The following is a 27,729-nucleotide window of genomic DNA, read 5'->3' on the forward strand; positions in this document are numbered from 1 at the left end:
CCACATAATAATGTTAGGCAAAAAAATACTACCCCTTAGGGTTAAAGCACAGTAGCCATGACTACCTAAGATTGCAAGTGAAGTTGGACAGGTGTTATAATTTGAAGGTAGCCTACACAATGAGACAATTTTGAAGACATACATTGTTTGTCTACATTCTTGTAAACATGGCATCCCAAAGTGTCAAGGTAGGCTATGATTTGAATCCTGTTTTAAAAACAATGAAGCAATAAAACCATATGTTTTTTGCGTTATGATAGAGAAAGACAGTTGTGCTAAGTTCACAAGGTATTTAGAAGTTATCATCTTTAAAAATCTAAGGGTAAACGTAAAGAAATGACCATTGAACACATTCCCAGATCCCAGACTGTGCCTTTAAGGCAGATACATTCAATTTGAAATGAAATCCAAACATAATACCCTTGTACAAGATCTAGGCCCATTATATCATATTAAGAAATCAATTAAAATCCAGTTGCTCTGACTATATCAGAGCAGGTCAGTCTGATCCAAACCTTAGCCACAACATTTTTTAACTTAGCATGGATTTTGCACAGAGGGTTCACTTCCTCACTCAAATTAGCTGTTTTTCAGAACATTTACATACTAGTCGGCTGTGGTTGATATCCTCAATAAATCAATTCTGGACAAATTATTTTGTCCACAGTTGAGGCAACAGGGCTCCCTTTCATGCCTCCTATACTTCAGATGAAGAAATCCCTGAATCTCACACATTGGAGAAAAGGATCACCCCCTTTTCCTTAAACCGCTGATCATTTGGGGGCTGCCCCAAAGTGTACGCCTATGTGTACTGCAGTTTATCTCGTCTTTAAAACCGTTACTCATTGAACCACTCGGAACCAGTTCCACTAGTCATAGCTCCTAGCGATAGTAGTCTTGAGGAAGTAGAGGGGGCAGATGTGTCAATTGGACAAGCTGGAAGAGATTATAGGTGACTGTGGTTTCATAAGGGGCCAGCCTTGGTCAAATCACAGCAATACAATAAAAACAAAAGATGAAGTGAACCAAATAGTTCAAATAACAGAGTGCAAGAATGGTGATGCTAGAAGGTAAGGCTGTCAGGCTGGCATTCTTCAGATGAGGCCTGACTCGGTCATTAGCCATCAGCCATTCTTAGGCACTTCTTACAAGACTAGGGCTGTCCTGGCTCAACCTCGCCCCCTTATACAACCATTCCCACCTATAATCACCTCCAGCTAGCTTCCAATTAACGGACCAGACCCCTCTACTTCACCTAGACACGAGGAGCTGCCACCATAGTGCATGTGTATAATTTGTCTAATTTTTTCTCTTATAGGGGAGAGTGGGGTAAGTTGATCCACCCTTGTTTCTTGGAAACCACACACAAAATGATTAATTTGACCAAATTATTTAGGAAGAGGTCATCATTTCATGGAGTCTTTGAAGGAAAAAAACACGTGGACAACGTGGTAAGCAAGTTAGGTCCAAAAAAAACGGATTTTCACCAAGTCAAATGAATTGATTGTGTCCGAGGTTTCATGACGCTTGTATCTAAACCTAAGTAGAACATTTTAATATTGTTCTATACGTCAGCTGGGGGTCTCTATAAGCTTCTCTATAAGAGTCCCAAGATGCTTGTGGGGGTCCTAGAGCAAATCGGAGAACAAACAGCGCTCTGGCTCTGTCACCTTTCACTGCAGATGTTGAAGTGCGACAACGACGGGTGCGGTGGATTGAGCTTACATTGACAGATTTCTCTCGCAGGCTTTAAACCTGTGTATAAAAAGATGCGAAAAATGACTAATAGACAAAAAAAGCGATTGTAATTGTGTTGAATTGTGTTTGGGAAATAAAGATAGACATGATTTTAAAAAGGTAGTGGCAACATTTCATTCATTACAGAAACGTGTAGGCAGCTTCATGGGCAGATTGGCCACCTGGCAATTCTTGGGTGGGCTGGTAAAGAAAATATATATATATAAATAATGGACACTGCCAGCGACCCTTGGGACTCTTTTTTTAATGACTTTTGTGCTATTTTTCTTTGTCCTAATCATCTATATTTAGCATTTACCATACCAGTGGGCAACGGCCGGCCCCTCTCCCAAGATGGACCAGTTCTGACTCTGTCAGTCCCGGAAAGGTGACGGCAAAAAAGTTTTTTTAGCGACTTATTGGCTAAAAGTTTTGGTTCTGCTGGTCCGAGTGCTGTATGCATGTCTGTAAGAAATGACAAATCAGCTGCTGTGCAGTCAAGGTAGGAAGAAAACAGAAAAAGACACATTCACGCACACTGACGCAGCTCATGTGGCCTACTACTATGCTGCCAGTTAGGCCTAATATTTTGGCTGTATATTGTATGAAATGACAGCCGCAAATCCAACTTCCTGTCGCTCAGGACCTGAAGCAAGGATGTGCATATTCTTGATACCATTTGAAAGGAAACACTTTGAAGTTTGTGGAGGAAGGGGAGGAGGAGAAAGTTGTTGAGTGTCATCCTCATAGCAATCATAGGAGAGACCATGTGAGGATATGATAGAGCTGAGTGACTTGGTGTATAGCGAGAAGAGGTGAGGGCCTAGAACCAAGTAGTGAGAGTACGTGGTGCAGGCACAGATCCTCTCCATGTCACCTGGTAGGAGCGGCCTGGCAGGTAGGATGCAATCCAAGAGTGTGCGGAGCCTGAGACACCCAGCCCTGAGAGGGGTGGAGAGGAGGATCTGATGGTTCACAGTGTCGAAGGCAGTGGATAGATCTAGGAAGAGGAGGACAGAGGAGAGAGAGTCAGCTTTGGCAGTGAGGAGAGCCTCCATGAGCAGTCTCGGGTTGAGTGACCCATCTTGAAGCCTGATTGGTTAGGGTGAAGAAGATCATTCTGAGAGCGATAACTGGAGAGTTGGTCAGAGACGGCTCGCTCAAGTGTTTTGGAAAGAAAAGAAAGAAAGGATACAGGTCTATCGTTTGTGACGACAGTTGAGTCGAGTGTATTTCAATACAGGTACAGTCGGGGACTGTCTGTGTATTTGAATTGTTTTATCAATGTTTATTGGCTTCTGGATATCAGTCTCTTTAGCCCAGCGAGTGGGTTTATGAGCTTTAGTGACAAGTGACTCGGATGACATTACATAGCCACAGCACTGAAGGCTGGAAAGTCCCACCTATCTCACTCTTATTTCGTTTGCTGAAATGCGCCCCATTGTCAAATGAAGCACAGTTCTGGAAATCTATCCGGATCTACATAAACTAGTCCTGGCACCGTTCTTTGGCAAACACACAAGGTTGTGTTTGAGAGCAAGAGAGGGAGAGAGAGTGCCAGTTCCTTAAATGTAACCCAAACATTAAGGAACTGTCAGTCTCTCGCTCTACTTCTCTCTCACTGTTTTCTTCTATTGAATTATATATAGCCTAATATTTAAACACTTAGCTAAGTGGACAGGGGGGAACACTTGACATTAATTAATTTGAAATATGTAGTTGGGCTGTTATAGATGACCATTGGCTTATATAATACATTATAAGGCATGTATTCAGTCATTCTCTTATTTGTTTAATATATATGGTGTTCATTCATTCACAACTAGGATGAGTAACACTTTATTTTAAGGGTCCTTAAAAAAACATTTTATAAGACATTTATAAATGATTAATCATTACTCCCACTTGTGTTTGCAGTCACCAGTGTACTTTCTCACAAAAAGATGGGCATGCCATTGGTAGGGCATGCCATTGGTAGGGCATGCCATTGGTAGGGCATGCCATTGGTAGACAAAAGGCTGGTGTGATTGATATGCCAGGGCTGAATTGTTGTCCCAGTCCGCCCGGAGTAACTTACACTGTACTGCTGCGGCTCAATTTACCCCAAGAGACCACTTTTTTTTGAACAAGCTATGTTTTCAAAGCTGCAATGTTTACATGAATTCTGATTATTTCCAGGGATACACAACATCCCGAAATATATGTAGATATATCTTTTTTGAAAGAATACTATATTTCCCTTGGAGTGATGCTGAATGTTTAAAAAAAAATGGCTTAACTCTCCCTTACAATTCTTAACCTGGCCAAGAGGCCAAAAGACTGCAATAGCACAAATGAAAAATAACATAGGAAGTACAGGAATCACTGGTTGATTTTGGGCCCATATCATGTCCATATGTGCCTCAGACCTGGGTGAAAGTAGTTTTTGCTTTCTTCTAAATACATTTGTCGACTTTATCTTAGATCGCCTGGTGTAATGCAACAAACTGAGTAGTCCAAAAAATAGCAAAGCCCGCCCACCCAGCACGTCGGGCCAGCCAAAACAAGCACAACAAATGTGCTGAAAGAAAACAAATCATATTCGACCCACAACTGAAGTGCACCTCCTCCCTTGTGTCTGGTACACATTCCTGCAGTACCTGGTAAAATGCCTGTGTGGCTTAAATTCCAGGGCTGAATTTTTGTCTGAGTCCGCCCCGGGGCGGCTTAATTTACCCTGTCCTGCCGTGGTTACAATGTCTATCTCTGATCCTCTAATTAAGTATCTCTGGCTGAAATGACATTCCTCAGAGCAGGAGAAAATTGCAAGTGAAGCAGTTCACCTCAGTCCCCTCGATAAACGCACACTTTTACACACACTGGTCCGTTAACTTTTACACACACTCTCTCTCTCTCTCTCTCTCTCTCTCTCTCTCTCTTAGCGCACATGCAAACGAACGAACGCACGCACGAACACACTTATTATGACTGCTGTCGGTCGTATAATTTACAAAATTAGGTTAACATTTATTATAGGTCTAATTGAGTCTTTGCTTTTCTGAGCGTGATTTTGATACCGTCGTGTGTCACACCTTCGCATAGCCTACCTTTTCCATGTTTTCAGTACTTGGAAGGCGTTTTAATAAATCCTCCGCTTTTCCCCACATTATGTGACATTTTCCACGGTGTTTACCCTTTAGGTGATTAATGTTCAATGAGCGCGTCCCAAATGGCACTTCAACAGGGGAGCCGACAGGGGGCCTTCAAAAGCGGAGTTAATTGGGTTTCCATCGTATTTACAACTCTACTAATGCTTTTCTCACAAAATAAATGTTGTTATTCAGCAAGTGTGCCCACTCCGGTATTGGCACTTGCGCTCTAGCCAACAGCGTGCAGATAGAGTGCCATTGGCTAGAGCGCATAAATGCCACTGCATTTTTCATCGTTCCCTTCAAATTAGGGACCGATTTAGACGAGGGACACCAGGTGTGTGCAATTAATTATCAGGTAGAACAGAAAACCAGCAAACTCCGGAACTAGTGTAAGAGTTGAGTAGTCCTACCCCTGGTCTACATGATGAGATTATTATGGACTAAAGAGCGAGATTATTTTTATTTGTCAAATGGCAGCCAAGCATCGATGATCATGTGACCCTCAATATTTATTAGAAAGGAGCTTCAACCTTGCATTTTCAACGCCCTGTGAAGTTCATCATAATGTATTTAATCCGAAGCCTAATAAACTGCATGCTTTCCTGACAAGTCATAGTGTGAGGACCACACAACATGTCATCACATGACTTCAAATGTACTTCGATATGATGGTTATTATATCAATATTTGCTAATGAAAGTGTTTCCAACGACATTTAGCAACACAAAAAGATCCCACCTTGTCTAGCATATTTCGTTTTGTTGACATTTGAAAAGTTTACCGACAAATGTTCTGTTTCCATCAGGCCTGTCATGACAGTTTTTATCCGACATGCACTTAACTTGCCTAAAAAGGTTGGATGGAAACCTGGTTGGTGAAATAGATTATGCAACAATTGAAGTGGAAATACATTTACAGTATCACGTATATATAATAACTACCATGTCGAAGTAGGCTAAACCTGAAGTCACCCGATAATATTTTAAGTTTTTCTACCACCAAGACTTGAAAAAGCATGCAGAGTTTACGGGCAGATAAATAAGTTATGATTAACTTTTTTGGGGACATAAAAGACTGTAAAAACACCAGAAAATCAGACTGACTGGGTGAATCCAGGTGAAAGCTATGATCCCTTATTGAAGTCCCTTGTTGAATCCACTTCAATCAGTGTAGATGAAGGGTAGGAGACAGGTTAAATAAGGATTGTTTAACTGGAATGGCACACTGTGGTATTTCACCCAATAGAATCCGTCTCTCTGACAGACGGTATTTAACACTTTACGTGTGTGTGGGTGGGCTGTCTCAACAATAATAAATGGGTGGCCAACTAATCTTGCAGATTTAATTGTGATTAGCTATCAAGTCCTCTGCCAAGGGGTGGAGACTATCTTTGAATTTTTATGAAATTGCATTTGAATAATTCAGAATCTTTCTAAGGAGCGAGAGAGAAAAACTGAGCTGGACTTCCAACCTTCTGGCATATTAAGACATATTTCCCTCATTACACAGACCCACAAAGAATTCGAAAAAAAACAAATCAAATGTTGATCAACTCTCATATATATTGGGTGAAATACCACAGTGTGCCATCGCAGCAGCAATATTTGTGACCCGTTGCCTCAAGAAAAGGCCAACCATTGAAGAACAAACCCCATTGTAAATACAACCCATATTTATGTTTTTTTATTTTTCCCTTTTTTTGCATTGATTGCCTTTCAGTCCACCACACTACCGCTAACTGTGGTGCAATGTGTCAGAGCTTGAACTTGTTCTGTTTTCTCACAAAATCGCCTGTAGCCTCAGAACTATTCTGACTTACCAAGCAAAAAGGCAGTAACTACTCATAGCGTGGAACTGAGAAGAATGGCTACAACTTTTTTTAATTGTCCAGCCAAATGAATTCAAGGGAAATCGTTGGAGATGTAGTGATCTGTTGTCTTACTATGAGTTAATGTTTCATTCATGTTGACCCTGACCTCTGACATGACCTTTGACCCTTAAACGGCTGTTACTGCCTTCTTTCTTGGCATGATATGTTACAAATTGCAGGGTAATACCAAAGAAAGAGCAGAATCTGACATTATCATTTGGTAGTTTATTATGCTTCTCACTTACGCTATTAATAGAAGAGCAGAGTAATTACTGACAGTGTAACAGAGTTGAAACTGCATCCTTTGTGTGTCTTCCACTAAGATACCAGTTGCATTTTCATAGAGATGTAGGTTCTACGTCATTCACATTACATACTGTGTTTTACAAGTAGACCATGTCTTGTTATAAGAATAGATGTAAAAAGCAGCACTGCTATTGTTTGAATGACATTAAATGATTACATATCTTGAAGTATGACGTAGGGTAAAACAAATTATAAAATGCAAATTAAATGATTTGTATATATTTTTTATGACACTTACATAGACAATTTTGAGTAAATAACTGCTTTTAGAATACATTTTAAACATATTTACATTTTGATATTCATAAGAGAACACAAATGACATTTAGCTACAATTGATAAATGCTGAAAAGTATCATATTCATTTCATTTTTAAGTAAACCTTCAGTGCTCTTCCATATCAATCCACATTCCTCAGCAATGCTGTTCACAGCCAAGGCATTCCGGAACTGCCTTCGATTTGCAGGCATCAGAGGACACAGCTTGAGGACAAAGGGAAGCACAGCCGAGAGCTGCCCAGTGACACGAGCCTACCAGACGCGCTAAACTACTTCTATGTTCGCTTCGAGGCAAATGACACTGAAACATGCATGAGAGCACCAGCTGTTCTGGATGACTGTGTGATCACGCTCTCCGCAGCCGATGTGAGTAAGACCTTTAGGACAACAAGGACAACAACCTCTCCCTCAACGGGATCAAGACAAAGGAGATTATAGGTGGACTACAGGAAAAGGAGGACCAAGCACGTCCCCATTCTCATCGACGGGGCTGTAGTGGAACAGATTGAGCGCTTCAAGTTTATTGGTATCCACATCACCAACATACTAATATGGTCCAAGCACGCCAAGACAGTCATGAAGAGGGCACGACAAAACCTATTCCCCTTTAGGAGACTTAAAAGATTTGGCATGGGTCCTCAGATCCTCAAACGTTTCTACAGCATCCTGACGGGTTGCATCACTGCCTGGTATGGCAACTACAGTACTGGGGTCAAGCTTCCTGCCATCCAGGACCTCTATACCAGGCGGTGCCAGAGGAAGGCCCTAAAAATTGTCAAAGACTCCAGCCACCCTAGTCATGGACTGTTCTCCGGAGTGCCAAGTCTAGGTCCGAAAGACCTCTAAACAGCTTCTACTCCCAAGCCATGAGACTTCTGAACATCTAATGAAATGGCTACCCAGACTATTTGCATTGACCCCCCCCCCCACCCCACCCCACCCACCCACCCACCCACCCACTCCTTTAAGCCACTGCTACTCTGTTAATATCTATGCATAGCATAATAACTCTACCAACATCAACATATTACCTCAATTACCCCGACTAACCGGTGCCCCTGCATATTGACTCTGTACCGGTACCCCCTGTGTATAGTCTCGCTTTTCTTATTTTACTGCTGCTCTTTCATTACTCGTTCCTTTTATTTCTTATTCTTATTCATAATTTTTTTAACTGCATGGTTGGTTAGGGGCTCAAAAGCATTTCACTGTAAGGTTGTTGTACCCGGCACATGTGACTATTATTTTATTTGATGTTCAGCTTCTTGGACTCTTATAGCCCTATTGCTTATTTAGATTGCATGGGTGGACATTGACAGGAATAAAACATAGTATTGACGTGGTTGTACAGTCCTAATGCACCCTCACTTGGCAACTTTGATCTCCAAAAATACTATAATTATCTACGACACATGGATTGGTGGAAGTCATTTTGGCAAAACATTTTCTTCCCACATTCATGTAATGATGGAACCAAAGATGACACATTGAGCACACATTTGGCATGCCAAAGCTTGTTGTGCTAATTACATACGCCACCAACAAAGGTGATGGATACAACTTGGGATTTTAACTTTCCTGACCGGGATAGTCACTCAATACTGGAATATAAAAGAAAACAAGATGCCCTGGACATGTGAGTAGATATATTATAAATGAGGTAGCAATGCTGTGTGTGCTCAACCGGAAAACGAGGGTGTGGGGCCTTTGGCAATTCAGTATGGGGTGCACGATGTAGATTTATCTCAGTTCAATCATGTCAACAGTGGAAATGAGCAGAATGGTACATATAATTTCCCACCAGCATCACTAGTCTTTCAGATAGCTTGTTGAAGCATATTATTAATATCCTTCACACACTCTTGCGTTGCAGGAAGCAAACGACACGTTGTTCCACACACTGCTTGTGATGCTCCAAAACAGTTTTTGATGAGAGTCTGAGTGAACAAAGGAAAAGATAAGGACAACAGAGGACGAGAGGAAGCGAAGGATGATGAAAGAAGACAAGTGTATGACTCACCAGTAGAACCTGTTCAAATGATCGTGAACCAACTGCCATTTTTGGCCAAAGTCCAAGGAGGCGTACAACTGCGAAGAAGAACATAAAAAAAGAGAAAGGATGATGGATAATGTTAGGGAAGAGCGTACCCGGGGCAATGAAGCATGACACTCTAGATAGTCTGACATAGCTTTAAACCGACATCATCATTATAGCTCAGACCATTCATGTTATAGCTCAGACCATTCAGTATAGGCTCCTAAATTACATATAGGCCCTATCCTGTTTCCGGTAACACTTTAGTTGACATCCATGGTCATAACCATGTCATGACATATTAATAATGGCGCCGGAGGGAATGGCTACCGTTTTACTGGCTCCTGTCCAACTTTGCTATTTAGTTTGTTTTTGCACATTTTTTATAACTAATTCTGTGCACAATGTTGCTGCTACCATCTCTTATGACCGAAAATAACTTCTGGACATCAGGACTGTGATTACTCACCTCGAACTGGATTAATATTTTTTACTTTAATGAGTCTGACACGAAGGATATACTTCTTCCCAGAGATCAGGCCCTCATCCCTATCATTTGCGTGAAGAAAAGCCGGAAATAAATGGGGCGGAGGTCTGGATGCCTTGTGAGAATTTGTCGGCGAGAGAGTAAACCACCACTACCCTCTGTATTATTGGCCAATGTGCAATCATTGGAAAACAAATTGGACAATTTACGATTAAGAATATCTTACCATTAAAAACTGTAATATATTATGTTTCACCGAGACTGAATGAGACTGAATGACGACACAAATTATATAGAGCTGGCTGGCTTCTCCGTTTTTCGGCAGGACAGAGCAGCTACATCTGGTAAGACGAGGCGCGAGGGTGTTTGTCCTTTTGTCAATAACTGCTGAGGCGCAATGTCTAATATTAAAGAAGTCTCAAGGTATTGCTCGCCTGAGATAGAATACCTCATGATAAGCTGTAGACCACACTATCTACCAAGAGAGTTTGCATCTATATTATTCATAGCCATCTATTTACCACCATAAACCGATGCTGGCACTAAGACCGCACTCAATGTGCTGTAAAAGGCCATAAGCAAACAAGAAAATGCTCATCCAGAAGCGACTCTCTTATTGGCTAGCAATGGTGTAAAGTACTTAAGTAAAAATACTTGAAAGTACTACTTAAGTCATTTTTGGGGGTATCTGTCCTTTACTTTACTATTTTTGCCAACTTTTTCTTCACAACATTCTGAAAGAAAATAATATACTTTTCAGTCCATACGTTTTCCCTGACACCCAAAAGTACTCATTACATTTTGACAGGAAAATGGTCCAATTCACACACTTATAAAGAGAACATCCCTACTGCCTCTGATCTGGCGGACTCACGAAACACAAATGCTTATTTTGTAAATTATGTCTGAGTGTTTGAGTGTGCCCTGGGTATCTGTCAGAAAATGGTGGCGTCTGGTTTGCTTAATATAAGGAATTTGTAATGGTTTATACGTTTACTTTTAATACTTAAGTACATTGTAGCAATTGTGTTTACTTTTGATAGGTAAGTATATTTAAAACCAAATACTTTTAGACTTTTACTCAAGTAGTATTTTAATGGTTGACTTTCACTTTTACTTGAGTCATTTTCTATTAAGGTATCTTTACTTTTACTCAAGTATGACAATTGAGTACTTTTTCCACCATGGGTACCGGGGACTTTAATGCAGGCAAACTTAAATCTGTTTTACCTCATTTCTACTAGCATTTCACATGTGCAACCAGAGGTAAAAAAAAAAATCTAGACCACCTTTACTCCACACACAGACATGCATACAAAGCTGTCCCTTGCCCTCTCTTTGGCAAATCTGACCATAATTATATCCTCTTGATTCCTGCTTACAAGCAAAAACTAAATCAGGAAGTACCAGTGACTCACTCAGTACAAAAGTGGTCAGATGACGTGGATGCTACACTTCAGACTGTTTTGCTAGCACAGACTGGAATATGTTCCGGGATTCATCCAATGGCATTGAGGAGTATACGACTATCAGACTAACTAAATGCCTTTTATGCTCGCTTTGAGGCAAGAAACACTGAAGCATGCATGAGAGCACAAGCTGACCTGGATGACTGTGTGATCACACTCTCCATAGCTGATATGAGCAAGACCTTGAAACAGGTCAACATTCACAAAGCCACGGGACCAGACGGATTACCAGGACGGGTACTAAGAGCATGCACAGACCAACTGACAAGTGTCTTCACTGACATTTTCAAACTCTCCTTGGCCGAGTCTGTAATACCTACATGTTTCAAACAGACCACCATCGTGCCTGTGCCAAAGATAGCGAAGGTAACCTGCCTAAATGATTACTGCCCCGTAGCACTCATGTCGGTAGCCATGAACTGATTTGAAAGGCTGGTCATGGCTCACCTCACACCATCATGCCAGAAACCCTAGACCCAACAGATCCACAGATGACACAATCTCAATCACAGTCCACACTGCCCTTTCCCCACCTGGACAAAGGAACACCTATGTGAGAATGCTGTTCATTGATTACAGCTTTCAACACCATAGTGCCCATGAAGCTACCCCCATCACTATGCTAAGGACCCTGGGACTAAACACCTCCCTCTGGAACTGGATCCTGTACTTCCTGATGGGCCGCCCCCAGGTGGTAATGGTAGGCAACAACACATCTGCCACACTGATCTTCAACACTGGTGCCCCTCAGGGGTGCGTGCTTAGTCCCCTCCTGTACTCCATGTTCAACTAAGACTGCGTGGCCAAGCACGACTACAACTTGTGGTGGCCCCCTCCCAGTTAGGGGGAGTGATGAGCTCTACAGCAGAGTCTCACAACTCAATCGCTGGTTGAAAACTGTTTTCTGCCCCTCCCAAAAGATAGAATTTGTAGATAATTGGCCCTCTTTCTGGGACTCACCCACAAACAGGACCAAGCCTGACCTGCTGAGGAGTGACGGACTCCATCCTAGCTGGAGGGGTGCTCTCATTTTATCTACCAACATAGATAGGGCTCTAACTCCTCTAGCTCCACAATGAAATAGGGTGCAGGCCAGGCAGCAGGCTGTTAGCCAGCCTGCCAGCATAGTGGAGTCTGCCACTAGCACAGTCAGTGTAGTCAGCTCAGCTATCACCATTGAGACCGTGTCTGTGCCTCGACCTGGGTTGGGCAAAACTAAACATGGCGGTGTTCGCCTTAGCAATCTCACTAGGATAAAGACCACCTCCATTCCTGTCATTATTGAAAGAGATCATGATACCTCACATCTCAAAATAGGGCTACTTAATGTTAGATCCCTTACTTCAAAGGCAATTATAGTCAATGAACTAATCACTGATCATAATCTTGATGTGATTGGCCTGACTGAAACATGGCTTAAGCCTGATGAATTTACTGTGTTAAATGAGGCCTCACCTCCTGGCTACACTAGTGACCATATCCCCCGTGCATCCCGCAAAGGCGGAGGTGTTGCTAACATTTACGATAGCAAATTTCAATTTACAAAAAAAAAAATGACGTTTTCGTCTTTTGAGCTTCTAGTCATGAAATCTATGCAGCCTACTCAATCACTTTTTATAGCTACTGTTTACAGGCCTCCTGGGCCATATACAGCGTTCCTCACTGAGTTCCCTGAATTCCTATCGGACCTTGTAGTCATAGCGGATAATATTCTAATCTTTGGTGACTTTAATATTCACATGGAAAAGTCCACAGACCCACTCCAAAAGGCTTTCGGAGCCATCATCGACTCAGTGGGTTTTGTCCAACATGTCTCTGGACCCACTCACTGTCACAGTCATACGCTGGACCTAGTTTTGTCCCATGGAATAAATGTTGTGGATCTTAATGTTTTTCCTCATAATCCTGGACTATCGGACCACCATTTTATTACGTTTGCAATTGCAACAAATAATCTGCTCAGACCCCAACCAAGGATCATCAAAAGTCGTGCTCTAAATTCACAGACAACACAAAGATTCCTTGATGTCCTTCCAGATTCCCTCTGTCTACCCAAGGACGCCAGAGGACAAAATCAGTTAACCACTTAACTGAGGAACTCAACTTAACCTTGCGCAATACCCTAGATGCAGTTGCACCCCTAAAAACTAAAAACATTTCTTATAAGAAACTAGCTCCCTGGTACACAGAAAATACCCGAGCTCTGAAGCAAGCTTCCAGAAAATTGGAACGGAAATGGCGCCACACCAAACTGGAAGTCTTCCGACTAGCTTGGAAAGACAGTACTGTGCAGTACCGAAGAGCCCTTACTGCTGCTCGATCATCCTATTTTTCTAACTTAATTGAGGAAAATAAGAACAATCCGAAATTCCTTTTTGATACTGTCGCAAAGCTAACTAAAAAGCAGCATTCCCCAAGAGAGGATGACTTTCACTTTAGCAGTGATAAATTCATGAACTTCTTTGAGGAAAAGATTATGATTATTAGAAAGCAAATTACGGACTCCTCCTTAAATCTGCGTATTCCTTCAAAGCTCAGTTGTCCTGAGTCTGCACAACTCTGCCAGGACCTAGGATCAAGAGAGACGCTCAAGTGTTTTAGTACTATATCTCTTGACACAATGATGAAAATAATCATGGCCTCTAAACCTTCAAGCTGCATACTGGACCCTATTCCAACTAAACTACTGAAAGAGCTGCTTCCTGTGCTTGGCCCTCCTATGTTGAACATAATAAACGGCTCTCTATCCACCGGATGTGTACCAAACTCACTAAAAGTGGCAGTAATAAAGCCTCTCTTGAAAAAGCCAAACCTTGACCCAGAAAATAAAAAAACTATCGGCCTATATCGAATCTTCCATTCCTCTCAAAAATTTTAGAAAAGGCTGTTGCGCAACAACTCACTGCCTTCCTGAAGACAAACAATGTATACGAAATGCTTCAGTCTGGTTTTAGACCCCATCATAGCACTGAGACGGCACTTGTGAAGGTGGTAAATTACATTTTAATGGCATCGGACCGAGGCTCTGCATCTGTCCTCGTGCTCCTAGACCTTAGTGCTGCTTTTGATACCATCGATCACCACATTCTTTTGGAGAGATTGGAAACCCAAATTGGTCTACACGGACAAGTTCTGGCCTGGTTTAGATCTTATCTGTCGGAAAGATATCAGTTTGTCTCTGTGAATGGTTTGTCCTCTGACAAATCAACTGTAAATTTCGGTGTTCCTCAAGGTTCCGTTTTAGGACCACTATTGTTTTCACTATATATTTTACCTCTTGGGGATGTCATTCGAAAACATAATGTTAACTTTCACTGCTATGCGGATGACACACAGCTGTACATTTCAATTAAACATGGTGAAGCCCCAAAATTGCCCTTGCTAGAAGAATGTGTTTCAGACATAAGGAAGTGGATGGCTGCAAACTTTCTACTTTTAAACTCGGACAAAACAGAGATGCTTGTTCTAGGTCCCAAGAAACAAAGAGATCTTCTGTTGAATCTGACAATTAATCTTAATGGTTGTACAGACGTCTCAAATAAAACTGTGAGGGACCTCGGCGTTACTCTGGACCCTGATCTCTCTTTTGAAGAACATATCAAGACCATTTCAAGGACAGCTTTTTTCCATCTACGTAACATTGCAAAAATCAGAAACTTTCTGTCCAAAAATGATGCATAAAAATTAATCCATGCTTTTGTCAGTTCCAGGTTAGACTACTGCAATGCTCTACTTTCCGGCTACCCGGATAAAGCACTAAATAAACTTCAGTTAGTGCTAAATACGGCTGCTAGAATCCTGACTAGAACCAAAAAATGTGATCATATTACTCCAGTGCTAGCCTCTCTACACTGGCTTCCTGTCAAAGCAAGGGCTGATTTCAAGGTTTTACTGTTAACCTACAAAGCATTACATGGGCTTGCTCCTACCTATCTCTCTGATTTGGTCCTGCCGTACATACCTACACGTACGCTACGGTCACAAGACACGGTCAAATACTTGCCTGCTGAAATTCTCCCCTCCTTCTATTTTGGGATTGCAAGGCCTGACACACTTCAGAATCATTTTTGGTTGCCTATCATGCCCTCTGATGTGCGCCACAGGAATTATTAGACTCTAGTCACAAAGGGAAGTGGTTATTTCAGCAATAATAGTTTTCAGAGCCCTCTACTGTTCTCTCTACCCATCCCTCAATCCCCCATCTCATCGTGCTTTTCCCTCATTTTTTTTTACACTTTTTCTGTTTTAGTTTTTAAGAATGTAGGTACAGTAGTAATAATAAAATAATAATAACAGTAATAAAACTGAAATGTGTACTCTGGGCGAGAAAAAAAAAGAAAGTTCAAATATATAGGTCAACATGAGTGCATATCCATAATCACAGTAAACTGTTAAAATAATATAATATTTTTTAAATAATAATATAATAAACACAACTATGACTGAATGTGTCTCCATGAAGAGTCCCCTCCCCAATAGGCCCCTTCTCCCTCAATAGGACACCCCCAGCACCTCCACCATCCCCATCAACCTCCCCCCACCCCTTAACCACAAAACACAATAATGATAATATAAATGTCAAAAATATATATATACCAATATATATATATATATATATATATATATATATATATATATATATATATATACATACATACACATGTTCACATATTCACAGGACACTCAGCGTATCTCTTATCCTACATCAGATATGCAGGTGACATTTCCACCTGGATAACGGCACATAATCAGCAAGATGGAGATGCTCTTCATCCAAAGGGAATGCCTGCCCAGTCTCAGATGTTAGATAATACGAGATGATCACATGTCATTTACATTCCAACCCTTGTCAGCTCCAGATTCCTCTCTGTTATTTATCTCTATATTGTAATTAATAAAGTGTTTCAAAATGCTGTACTTATATTACCATATATGTTAAGATCATCTCTGAGAGAGAAGGCGTGTAATATCTCCAGATGGACGTGTGGTACCCTTCCTCATCCATGCCAACAAGATGTTTCTTCTTGAGGGGTCTTTGCCTTGAAAGTAAGTATGAGAGTATAAGTAATGTACAATTGACCTACTGAAAGTGTACTGACTAAAAGGCAAAACAGAACTGTACAATTATATTATAGCCGTGACGTTGTAGACTTGCAAATTGGAATCTTAAGTGTAACATAATTTGGTTGGGGAAAACTGAAATACTGGTATATTCAATTTCTAATTTCATAAATTGTAGATAAAAAAAAAAACATTTATATGGATCTTTCAAGGTTATCTTTGATCCAACTTCTGACTAGATGGCTACTAAAACACATGTATTTAAATAATTATGTTATAAGAAACCTATACCATTCCCTTGTTCCCTGTTTGCGCAGAAAAATACCTGTAAAGATGTATAGACTACTTAAAATTATGTTTTGCTAGATGACCTGAGCCAACTGTGCCACTTCTGTGGGGAGGTGGACAATAATGAGGAAGACACTAATTGGGTAATTGCTTGTTCCCTTCTAAAGGCACACTTTTTAGGAGTACGAATTTGTATAAACAGTAGTATTTCTAGAGGTAGCATCATCCGCTTTGTCTGATGATGAAAAAAAAATGTAATTCAATAAAATGGATTTAATGTTTTAAATATGTGAACATTTTTCATCATACATTTCAGATTGGTTGTGACCGCTGCCCACGATGGTTCCACTAGTCCTGAATGAAAGCCATCTCATCATTGGAGGACTTTGTCTGCGCTGCCTGTCAGGACGAGGTTAGGCTTGAGGTCCAGGCGACGGTATCACCTGGAAAACCTTCCATAAAAAGTGGACTAAATGTTCAGTCGAGCTGTTGCAGCTTTCCAATATTTTGGATTTCGTCAGGCAAGAAAATAGCCTTGCCCGAAATACTTTCTATAGAACAAACTTCACGTCAGCATAGGCAACCGAAATGAATAATGAATGTATGTGTGTTATATTAAACATAGAGGAGGGAGTCAAATGTAAGCAAGCAATAAACATTTCAGAACAACTGATAGGTGAATGGGAGAGATGACGAATTTTGGCAGATTTATTTATAGACTAATACACTTGAAACAAATAGCCAAACCGAAAACTGCAGACATTATCAGCGCCTCCCTGCTATCAAACAGACTTAAATAATATCATGAAACGCAGCCGAACATGATCAGAAATCTCAACTAGCAAGTAAGTCGCAACAATGAAGAATTTAGTGCGTGCGCGTTCACGCGAAGAGGAGGGGGGAGATTCTGGCATGGGGCAGCTTTTCGGCACAACACCTATTCCAGTTGTGTGGGAGAGAGAGATTTAGAGCGAGACAGTACACCTGGTCCATGCAATGTGTGTGTATGCGTCTCATGTGGTACACGTTCACGCACTTCTCAAGCTGCTTCAGCGTGTGCATGTGTTGGTGTGATGTAAGTGTTAATGGCTCAGTGACAGACTTAAGGTTTGAGTCAAATGGCTGGCCTTTTCATGAGCAGATAGTTGTATCAGACACTTCCCTTAATGTACCAGTTCAGTTCGCTACCTCAGTTCATCTCAGTTCAGTTATAAATCACATATTTCAGTTAGTTATTTCAGACACCATTTATATCAGATATCAGTTTGATGTATCAGATATTTAAGTTAGTTTTTTCAGACACCAGTTATGTCAGATACCACAGTTCTTCATATCAGATACCAGTTTGACATATCAGATATTTAGTTATATCTGATTCCCCGTTAGTTGTACCATATATCTCAGTTCTAACAAATACTTCCGTTTGTTATATCAGATACCTCAGTTAGTTATTTCAGACATCTAAGTAAGCTATATCACATATCTCAATGACATAACAGCCTTGGACCAGATACCTTTTATTCAATACATCAACGTGAAACTATAAGCAAATGTAATTCGATCTCAGGCTAAAACATAGACAAATCAAAGTGTCAAAAATATTCACAATCAAAACAGAAGATTGCACTCAGTGCAATATGCTATCATGCTTGAATCTGTGTCACACTTCCAAGGACAACTTTTGACCGGGAAAACGTAAAGAGCTGGTCGAAACATTGCTATAAAAAAACACACACACACACACATGGGAAATATCTGGCAGTGTGCTTCATGTTCTATTTTGATTGTGTGTGTGTGTGTGCGTGTGCGTGTGTGTGTGTGTGTGTGTGTGTGTGCTCTCATAAATATTAATAAAACTTGATGGAATACACTTTTACTTGCAAGTTTGGGAATTAAAGAACAAACTGTCCCTGAATTTCCATAATCAGATCCAACATTTGATGGCGCAAGAGGGATCCCCTCTTGCCTTGCCGTTTCAAAATACGTGTGCAAACAAACATCGTATAATGAGCTGATTATCTGTCTTAAATGCATGGGTATCTCTCTTTCTCTCTCAAAGTCAGTCTTTCTCTCTGTTAGTTACATTAGATACCAGTTTCATGTCTGTCTGTCTTACTCTCGTCATCCTTTTCATGTGTCCCATTGAGATTTAATTAACGAAAGATGCAAAGGGTCCCTGCACCAAGGGGTAGCGCCATAAATTACCGTGCTACAAATAAGATACAGTAAGCCTCAAATCAACAGCTATATACAACAATGACTTTCACATAACACTGCTGTACCTCATTGATCATTGTAAAATTAAACATTTAAGCGTTCATACTTCGATTTCTCTCTCTCCCTTCTGTCCCACTTCCCTCCACCTCTCTCTATCTCTGTGCTTCGCTCCTTTTCTCTCTCAGCGACAGCAAATACCCCCCCCCCCCCCCCCCCCCCCCCACACACACACAAACACACACACTGCGCGCGCATACACGCATGGATTTAAAAGTGCTGCCAACACACAGTGCGCATCACATCTTCTCAAGTATCTGCGCAGAGAAAGCAATGTCCCCCTCTCCTCACGCCGCCACTGATACGCGAGAGGAAGACTGATGATTGGACGTCCGGTGCTTATCTTTATAACCCTCCCCAGCAGACATGCGAGTTGCGTGTCTGTGGCTGTCCCTCACCTATTTGGCCACCAGCCTCGACGGGTTGGGGGCACGGGAATACAACAACTCAACCATTTTCGGCGGGGGTCTATTTGTGGATGCAGAAGGGCTGCTAAACCTGTCAGCTCCGTATACGCCCAACCGGACAAATGTCTTCTCGCTTGACCTGGACGACGGCACGCTCGCGGACTGGCGCTCCATGGCAGTTAAGAATTGCTACGGTGGAGAGTCCCATAACCGGACCGTGAAATCCCTACTGGTCCTGGCTTACTCGTTCATCATTGTCATCTCGCTGTTCGGAAACACGCTGGTGTGCCATGTGGTGATCAAGAACAAGCGGATGCACTCCGCCACGAGTCTGTTCATCATTAACCTGGCAGTGGCAGACATTCTTATAACGCTGCTCAACATGCCCTTTACTTTGGTGCGAATCGGACTGGGGACATGACAACCTCGCTACTGTCTATGGGCACAGGCACAACAAATATCACTGTACACAAATGACTACACACACACACACACACACACACACACACACACACACACACACACACACACACACACAAGGCGTCTTTGAAATCTTGCGGTATAAAAATGATATCCATTATTTTTTTTACATTTTTCATCATGGTAGATCAGTGATTATCTCCGGAAAGTGGAAGAACGCGTTGGTTTTTAAATACATTTGAACCAATTTTCCACAGGTGGTTTGGATGATGAGAGTGCTTGCAGTGAGGGAGATATGTTCGTGTTAAATCGTTCTATTTAGCACGTATGGATAGGAAGGCTCCAGCTTTTCATCACTCAATCATGCCAGTATAAAACAGCTTTGTCAACATACCTGTGTGGTCTCCCTCAGGTCCGTTTTGTGAATAGCAGCTGGTGGTTCGGGAAGGGAATGTGCCACATCAGCCGGTTCGTCCAGTATTGCTCCCTGCACGTATCCACACTCACGCTCACGGCAATCGCGCTGGACAGACGCCAGGTAGGCTAACTGTCATGCATACAATTGGTGAATATCGTGAATGTCGTGTGTGTGCTTCATCTAATTAAAGGGTTGCAGTTTGCTTAACCTAGTAAAATAAAAGCTGTAAAGGAAAGCTGTAAGGAAAGCTTTAGCACTCGAAAAAGCTTTGGGGAGCTGTCCACGCGGTAGTGCTAAAAGTGCCTTAGCTCAAGAGGTTTCTCAAATTGACTCGCTAATTGTCAGCTTGTAACCAGTGGCAATCACCAGGCCTGACAGTTTGATACAGGCAACAAAATCCAACTATTCTTCTGTTTTGTCCTCTTAGAAATATATATTTTTGGGGTATAAGTATTTTTCAATGAAGCGTGACATTAAATTATTGGTTTATTGCCACAGTTTGTGGGACAAGGCAGCTTCCAAGCTATAGGGACAAGTATGTTATTTTCTGCCATCTGCTGTAGTCTATTTTTTTCAATTGAAAGACTATTTGACGGTAGTCACATTCAGTTGTTTTTCATAGAGTTGTCTTGGATATGAGTGGATATGAGTCTCCTATGTATTTATGAGCTACAGATCTCAAGCTGAGTTTGAGTCCAATTTTTATCTCAAACTAAAAGTGTGGTTTGTAAGGGAGGAGTGTGGAACAGAGAACAGCAGCAGGTGTGTGTAATGGAGTGTGTGGCATGGAGAATGTGTGCGGCCTGGTGTGTATAATGCGGCCTGATAAAAACACTGTGTGTGTGTGTGTGTGTGTGTGTGCGCGTGCACAGGTCATTCTCCACCCTCTGAGGCCCCGCATGTCCCCGGCTCGCGGTGTTGTGTGTGTGATTCTTATCTGGGTCATGGCCAGCTGCTTCTCCTTGCCTCATGCCATCTACCAGGAGCTCCTAACCTTCGTGTACAGGTACACACACACACACACACACACACACACACACACACACACACACACACACACACACACACACACACACACACACCTTCGTGTACAGATAACCACACACACACACTAAATTGATAGAACAAACACTTTACCTTAGTGTACACAATAACCACCAGGTATTCTTTTCTCACAGTTCTCTCTTCCCTCCAGCCCCTCACTCTCCCTACATTTATCATTCAATGTTTTGTTTAGGGGTTTCCAATGTTGTTGCTGTTTCTCTTGTTGACTTTTCATGACTGTATTCTTCTCTGTGCTATACTCATAGCTGGTTATGTGCTCTCTCTCTATCGTCCTCCAATCTCCTTCTCACTCTCCCCTATCTTCCCCTCCTTCTCACTCTCCCCTATCTTCCCCTCCTTCTCACTCTCCCCTATCTTTCCCTCCTTCTCACTTCCCCCTATCTTCCCCTCCTTCTCACTCTCCCCTATCTTCCCCTCCTTCTCACTCTCCCCTATCTTCCCCTCCTTCTCACTCTCCCCTATCTTCACCTCCTTCTCACTCTCCCCTATCTTCCCCTCCTTCTCACTCCCTCTCCAATTTTCTCTCAGTAAGGAGAAGGTGCGCAGCCTTTGTGTCCCCGACTTCCCCGAGCCCTCTGACGTCTATTGGCAGTGCATTGACCTCCTCACCTTCATCCTCCTCTACGTCCTACCCCTCCTCATCATCACCGCCGCCTACTCAACCGTGGCACGCCGCCTGTGGCGCCGTAACGCTATCGGGGACACCACCACTGCGCAGTTCGCTGTGCAGCGGCGGAAGCGGCGGCGCACCCTGGCTATGTTGTTGGTGGTTGTTGGGGTGTTCGCGGTATGCTGGTTCCCTCTGAACTGCTACGTGGTGCTTCTCTCCAGCCAGGCCATTCAGTCATCCAATGCCTTGTATTTCTGTTTTCATTGGCTGGCGATGAGCTCGACGTGTTACAATCCCTTCATCTACTGTTGTCTGAACCCCGCCTTCCGCCAGGAGCTAAGGCTGCTATTGGGCATGTGCCGGAGGAGGGGGCGTGGAGGGGTGGGGCCGGTGCTGGTGGCTCCACCCTCCTGCGCACTCTGCCACAGAGCCGCCTGGCCGGAGAGCCGCACCTGTTCTCGTCCGAGTCACGCCTCTTCACACCCGAGCCGCGCCTCCTCTCGGCCAAGCCACTCCTCGTCCTCTCACCAGCTTCCTAAAGACAGGCATGTCCTTTTCACTGCTAGACATGCCAATAAAACAGACATCCTATCAGTGGAGCCTATAGTAGCTGTCAGTTAACTACAACTACAACCTGTTGAAGGACTACGTTATTAGCTAAAGACAGTTGGGGCTCTAGAACAGGAAATGTATTATCTTTTAACTTTCATGACAGTGCCACCTTCGGGAAGAAAGGTTTCACATTGATGGGAACAGGGTGTGGTGAGTTCTGGCAACAAAAGCAACATCCAAACGAACAACTACTCTGTTAGCACATATTGTGTACACTGAGTGTACAAAACATTAAGGACACTTTCCTAATATTGAGTTGCACCCCCCCCCCCCCCCCCTTTGCCCTCAGAACAGCCTCAATTTGTCAGGGCATGGACTCTACAAGGTGTCGAAAAAATTCCACAGGGATACTGGCCCCTGTTGACTCCAATGCTTCCCACAGTTGTGTCAAGTAAGCTGTCAAGTTGGCTGTATATCCTTTCGGTGGTGGAACATTCTTGATACAGGTGGGAAACTGTTGAGCATGAAAACCCCAGCATCGTTGCAGTTCTTGATACAAACATGAGCGCCTGCCACCTACTACCGTACCCCGTTCAAAGGCACTTGTCGGACAGAGCTAGAGTTTGAAGGAACAATCTGTAACTTTCCCTTCCAGTCAAATGTGCTATCCCTGCACTCTTGTATACTGTGGCGGTGGGTCTCGCTTGGCAAATGTAACCGAAGGTTACCCACAGAATTGAAGTAACTCTGTAGCAGGTTCTGTACATTTGCCAAGATCCACTCCTAAAGTTTACTACAAACAAGTGCAGGGGAAACACTTTTAACCTCTGACTGTACATGAAAGTAGCAGATCGGACCTTTAACAACTGATTTAGTTCAGGGCCATGGGAAAGAAGAATGTTATGGAGGTGGGGTGAAGATTATTTTGCTCCAGATGTTTCCTCCCTACATCTGCTGGCAGTCCCTGTGTAAGATACAGGTTGAAACATGGACAGCTGACTGCACATGTGGTGGTAGCTATTAGAGATATTCTCTTGTACTTTTGTGGCCCCCGAAAATGTGAACCACGTCATTGCGGTCTCTCGCTCTGCTGTGTGTGATTTTTGCTAGCTGTCACTCAAATGGCGAGGGGCTCAAGCTCATTGGCCAAAACTCTAATTGCTAGGGGGCTGGCCCACGTGGGGGTAAATGTAAGGAAAATGCCACTGCACAGCTTCCTGAAAACAGTCCCTTTCAACCTAGGGATTTTGTGGCTAATTGACATAAAATAGTAATTCTGCTCATAGATTATGTATGTACTGTATGTATACATATTGACACATCCAGCCCAAAGTGGGAGGTTAAAAAAAGACTACAAATACTAGTTGCCAAAGTACCAGAGCATAAATATGCATTCAGTTGGATAAATAAATGAAAGTTACAGACCAAACCTTTTAAGAACTGATTGAGTTCAGGACTGTGCAAAATAAGAAAGTGGAACACTATACTTGACAGAAGGAACCCTATAGGCCTGGTCAAAAATAGTGCACTAAAGGGCAATAGGGTGCCATTTGGGACCTTTCCTATAAATGAGAAGGCTACTGCTTGAATGCTACGTTATGCATTAGCTTGTTGGAAATTAGGCACTCAGTAACCTTGTCCGCAGGCACAATTACAGAGGGAGCCGGCTGGTGGACAAGATGAGGCCCTCAGAGTCAAAGGGTTCTGTGATGCTGTTGGTGGTACAGTCAACCAGACCGTGGATACAATTGTATTTGTTTTCTTTAAAACACTTTATATCCATTTCATTTAGCTGACCAAGAGCACCAGGTGGGTGGGGTTTGCACTTTTGGGACTATTCTGTTGTAGGGCAAGCTAAAATCAAGCGCACTTAAAGTATGTGAAATAAAACAAGTTCCTCCAAGACCTGATGGTGATTTGAACATGTCTGTGTTAATGTTTTGTTCTTAATTCATTTGAATGGTGAGCAGACCAGGTGAAGAGTGTGAGCATCTGTGACATGATGCTCACGTGTACAGACGACAATGATGGTGGTTTAAACCTGACATTTGAACATGCTTGTGTTGATGTTTGGTTTCATTAAAGTTGTTCTTGTTTTGCATGTTGATGCCAGGGTATGATGTTAGATGGTAGTAACAGCAGGCATGAGCATCTGTAATATTATGGTTTTGTGATGTAAATGTGATGTGGGATCTTAATTGTGAATTCTCCCTCTCTCTATCTGTGCTTTCTGAGATCCATTGCCTTAACTCATAGTGCACATAAACTCAGCAAAAAAAGAAATGTACTCTCACTGTCAACTGCGTTTATTTTCAGCAAACTTAACATGTGTAAATATGTGTATGAACATAACAAGATTCAACAACTGAGACATAAACTGAACAAGTTCCACAGACATGTGACTAACAGAAATGGAATATTGTGTCCCTGAACAAAGGGGGAGTCTGTATCTGGTGTGGCCACCAGCTGCATTAAGTACTGCAGGGCATCTCCTCCTCATGGACTGCACCAGATTTGCCTGTTTTTGCTTTGAGATGTTACCCCACTCTTCCACCAAGGCACCTGCAAGTTCCCGGACATTTCTGGGGGGAATGGCCCTAGCCCTCACCCTCTGATCCAACAGGTCCTAGACGTGCTCAATGGGATTGAAAGCCAGGCTCTTCACTGGCCATGGCAGAACACTGACATTCCTGTCTTGCAGGAAATTACACACAGAACGAGCAGTATGGCTGGTGGCGTTGTCATGCTGGAGGGTCATGTCAGGATGAGCCTGCAGGAAGGGTACCACATGAGGGAGGAGGATGTCTTCCCTATAATGCACAGCATTGAGATTGCCTGCAATGACAACAAGCTTAGTCCGACGATGCTGTGACACACCGCCCCAGACCATGACAGACCCTCCACCTCCAAATCGATCCCGCTCCAGATTACAAGCCTCGGTGTGACGCTCATTCCTTTGACATTAAACGCGAATCCGACCATCATCCATGGAGAGACAAAACCGCGACTCGTCAGTGAAGAGCACTTTTTGCCAGTCCTGTCTGGTCCAGCGACAGTGGGTTTGTGCCCATTGTCAATGTTGATGCTGGTGATGTCTGGTGAGGACCTTCCTTAGAACAGGCCTATAAGCCCTCAGTCCAGGTTCTCTCAGCCTATTGCGGATAGTCAGCACTGATGGAGGGATTGTGCGTTCCTGATGTAACTCGGGCAGTTGTTGCCATCCTGTACCTGTCCTGCAGGTGTGATGTCCAGATGTACCGATCGTGTGCAGGTGTTGTTACACATTGTCTGCCACTGCGAGGACGATCAACTGTCCATCCTGTCTCCCTGTAGCGCTGTCTTAAGCGTCTCACTGCACGGACATTGCAATTTATTGCCCTGGCCAAATCTGCAGTCCTCATACCTCCTTGCAGCATGCCTAAGGCACGTTCACGCAAATGAGTAGGGACCATGGGCATCATTCTTTTGGTGTTTTTCAGAGTCAGTAGAAAGGTCTCTTTAGTGTCCTAAGTTTTCATAACTGTGATCTTAATTGCCTACCGTCTGTGAGCTGTTAGTGTCTTAACGACCGTTCCACAGGTGCATGTTCATTAATTGTTTATGGTTCAATGGGAAAGCATGGTAAACCGTGTTTAAACCCTTTACAATGAAGATCTGGGATTTTTACAAATTAGCTTAGAAAGACAGGGTCCTGAGAAAGAGACGTTTCTTTTTGTTGTGTACATGCCATTCTCATAACACTAAACTTTCCTTTTTGAGATATTTATCAATTTGTTAACGAATTATGATTATCCACCAATGATTGTGTTATAGATGTGTCTGTGTTTGTAATATTACATCTAAGTGACTCAGAGTGTAAAATGTATATTTTTTGCTTTACATGGTCAGCCCTGCACCAGCCAGATTGTGTGTGTGTGTGTGTGTGTGTGTGTGTGTGTGTGTGTGTGTGTGTGTGTGTGTGTGTGTGCATGCGTCTGAGTGCGTGTGTGTGTGCTGATGCTTGCATGTGTGGGTCGGTATTGCCAAAGGGCTTGAATAAAGTTTCTGTTCTGGTCTAGCTCTTTAGTAGTGGATTATGAGGCCGAGCAATTGGTCAATATGTTCATTATCCAACCTTCTTGTTGGTTTGAACTTTTTCTCTTTACAAAAGCCATTAAAGTATGCCATGTGACAACGATGGGTTGGTGTGATTCATAGATAACGGTATGGTTTTGTGCACTATCATTTCTGAACTCCCTTTCTTCTTCCAGTAGGTAGGTGTGTGTGTGTGTGTGTGTGTGTGTGTGTGTGTGTGTGTGTGTGTGTGTGTGTGTGTGTGTGTGTGTGTGTGTGTGTGTGTGTGTGTGTGTGTGTGTGTGTGTGTGCGTGCGTGCGTGCGAGCGTGTGTGTGTAGGCAATCTTTATGATCTCCCACTCTGCTACTATTCATAAGAGTGGGAGTCATTCTGTCGAGGGAACGTGAGGTCCAAGGTCAGTTACATAAATGAGTGCAGGGTATTTCATGTACGGCACATGAAACCCCTGAAAGATGGAGAAGTGGCGTCAAAGAAACACAAATCTGTCTGATGACCTCAAAAGCCAGTCACAAAGTACTGTTGATTAACCTTCTCTGCCCCTTTGCAATCAAAGTACACTTTTAAGATACAGAGGTATTTACGAAAAATTCAATTTCAGTCCTGCATGACGAACAGGTGTGTTGACATTTACAATGCCTGCTAGGCTGTTATGCACATTCTATTCCAATTTTGGATTCACACATTGTGGTTGTGGGAGTCAATTTCAGGTTCTGTTTGATGTGTATTCTGAACAAGTCCTCATAAAAAAATGCAATTACAGTGCTCCTCAGTGGAGCAGCGGTCTAAGGCACTACATCTCAGTGCTCGAGGCATCACTACAGACCCTGGTTTGATTCCAGGCTGTATCACAACCGGCTGTGATCGGGAGTCCCATAGGGTGACGCACAATTGTCCCAGCGTCTTCCAGGTTAGGGTTTGACTGGAGCAGGCAGTCATTGTAAATAAGAATTTGTTCTTAACTGACTTGACTGGATTAAAAAAAAAAATCAAACAGTGCCTACCCAGTGAACGCATAACGTTCTGAGAACTATATGTTTCTTAGACCTTGGTAAGAGCGTGGTTGTCCAATGGTTATTTTGGATACAACCTTCCCATAACCTTTCCTACAGTTAAGAAACAATGTTCTTCTCAGGGAATTTCGGTACTTCTGCATAATATTTTTTCTTCCAGTTTCCTCATGGTTCTATTTAAAGTCATGTTCTCATAACGTTAAGAAAACTTTCCATTAAAACCACAAGAAAACAT

General features: G+C 42.6%; 1 protein-coding gene across 1 annotated transcript; it reads left to right on the plus strand.

Moving 5' to 3' along the window:
* Nucleotides 1-19,290: 19,290 nt before the first annotated feature.
* LOC110498684 (G protein-coupled receptor 83-like) lies at nt 19,291-26,576 on the plus strand. Its single transcript, XM_036954417.2, has 4 exons — nt 19,291-19,740; nt 20,176-20,301; nt 21,054-21,187; nt 21,775-26,576. The coding sequence occupies exons 1-4, from the start codon at nt 19,303-19,305 to the stop codon at nt 22,475-22,477; spliced, it is 1,401 nt and encodes a 466-aa protein (XP_036810312.2). The 5' UTR covers nt 19,291-19,302; the 3' UTR covers nt 22,478-26,576.
* Nucleotides 26,577-27,729: the final 1,153 nt, after the last annotated feature.

Source organism: Oncorhynchus mykiss, chromosome 19 (genome assembly GCF_057628025.1).
Source record: "Oncorhynchus mykiss isolate SJ-2025 chromosome 19, ASM5762802v1, whole genome shotgun sequence".
Classification (NCBI taxonomy): Eukaryota; Metazoa; Chordata; class Actinopteri; order Salmoniformes; family Salmonidae; genus Oncorhynchus; species Oncorhynchus mykiss.

Excerpts from the sequence above, each read along its gene's own strand:
- LOC110498684 (XM_036954417.2), top strand. The coding sequence starts at position 19,303 with ATGCGAGTTGCGTGTCTGTGGCTGTCCCTCACCTATTTGGCCACCAGC. Across the intron at positions 19,741-20,175 it reads TCAACATGCCCTTTACTTTG|GTCCGTTTTGTGAATAGCAG; the intron begins GTGCGAATCGGA and ends GGTCTCCCTCAG. Across the intron at positions 21,188-21,774 it reads CTCCTAACCTTCGTGTACAG|TAAGGAGAAGGTGCGCAGCC; the intron begins GTACACACACAC and ends ATTTTCTCTCAG.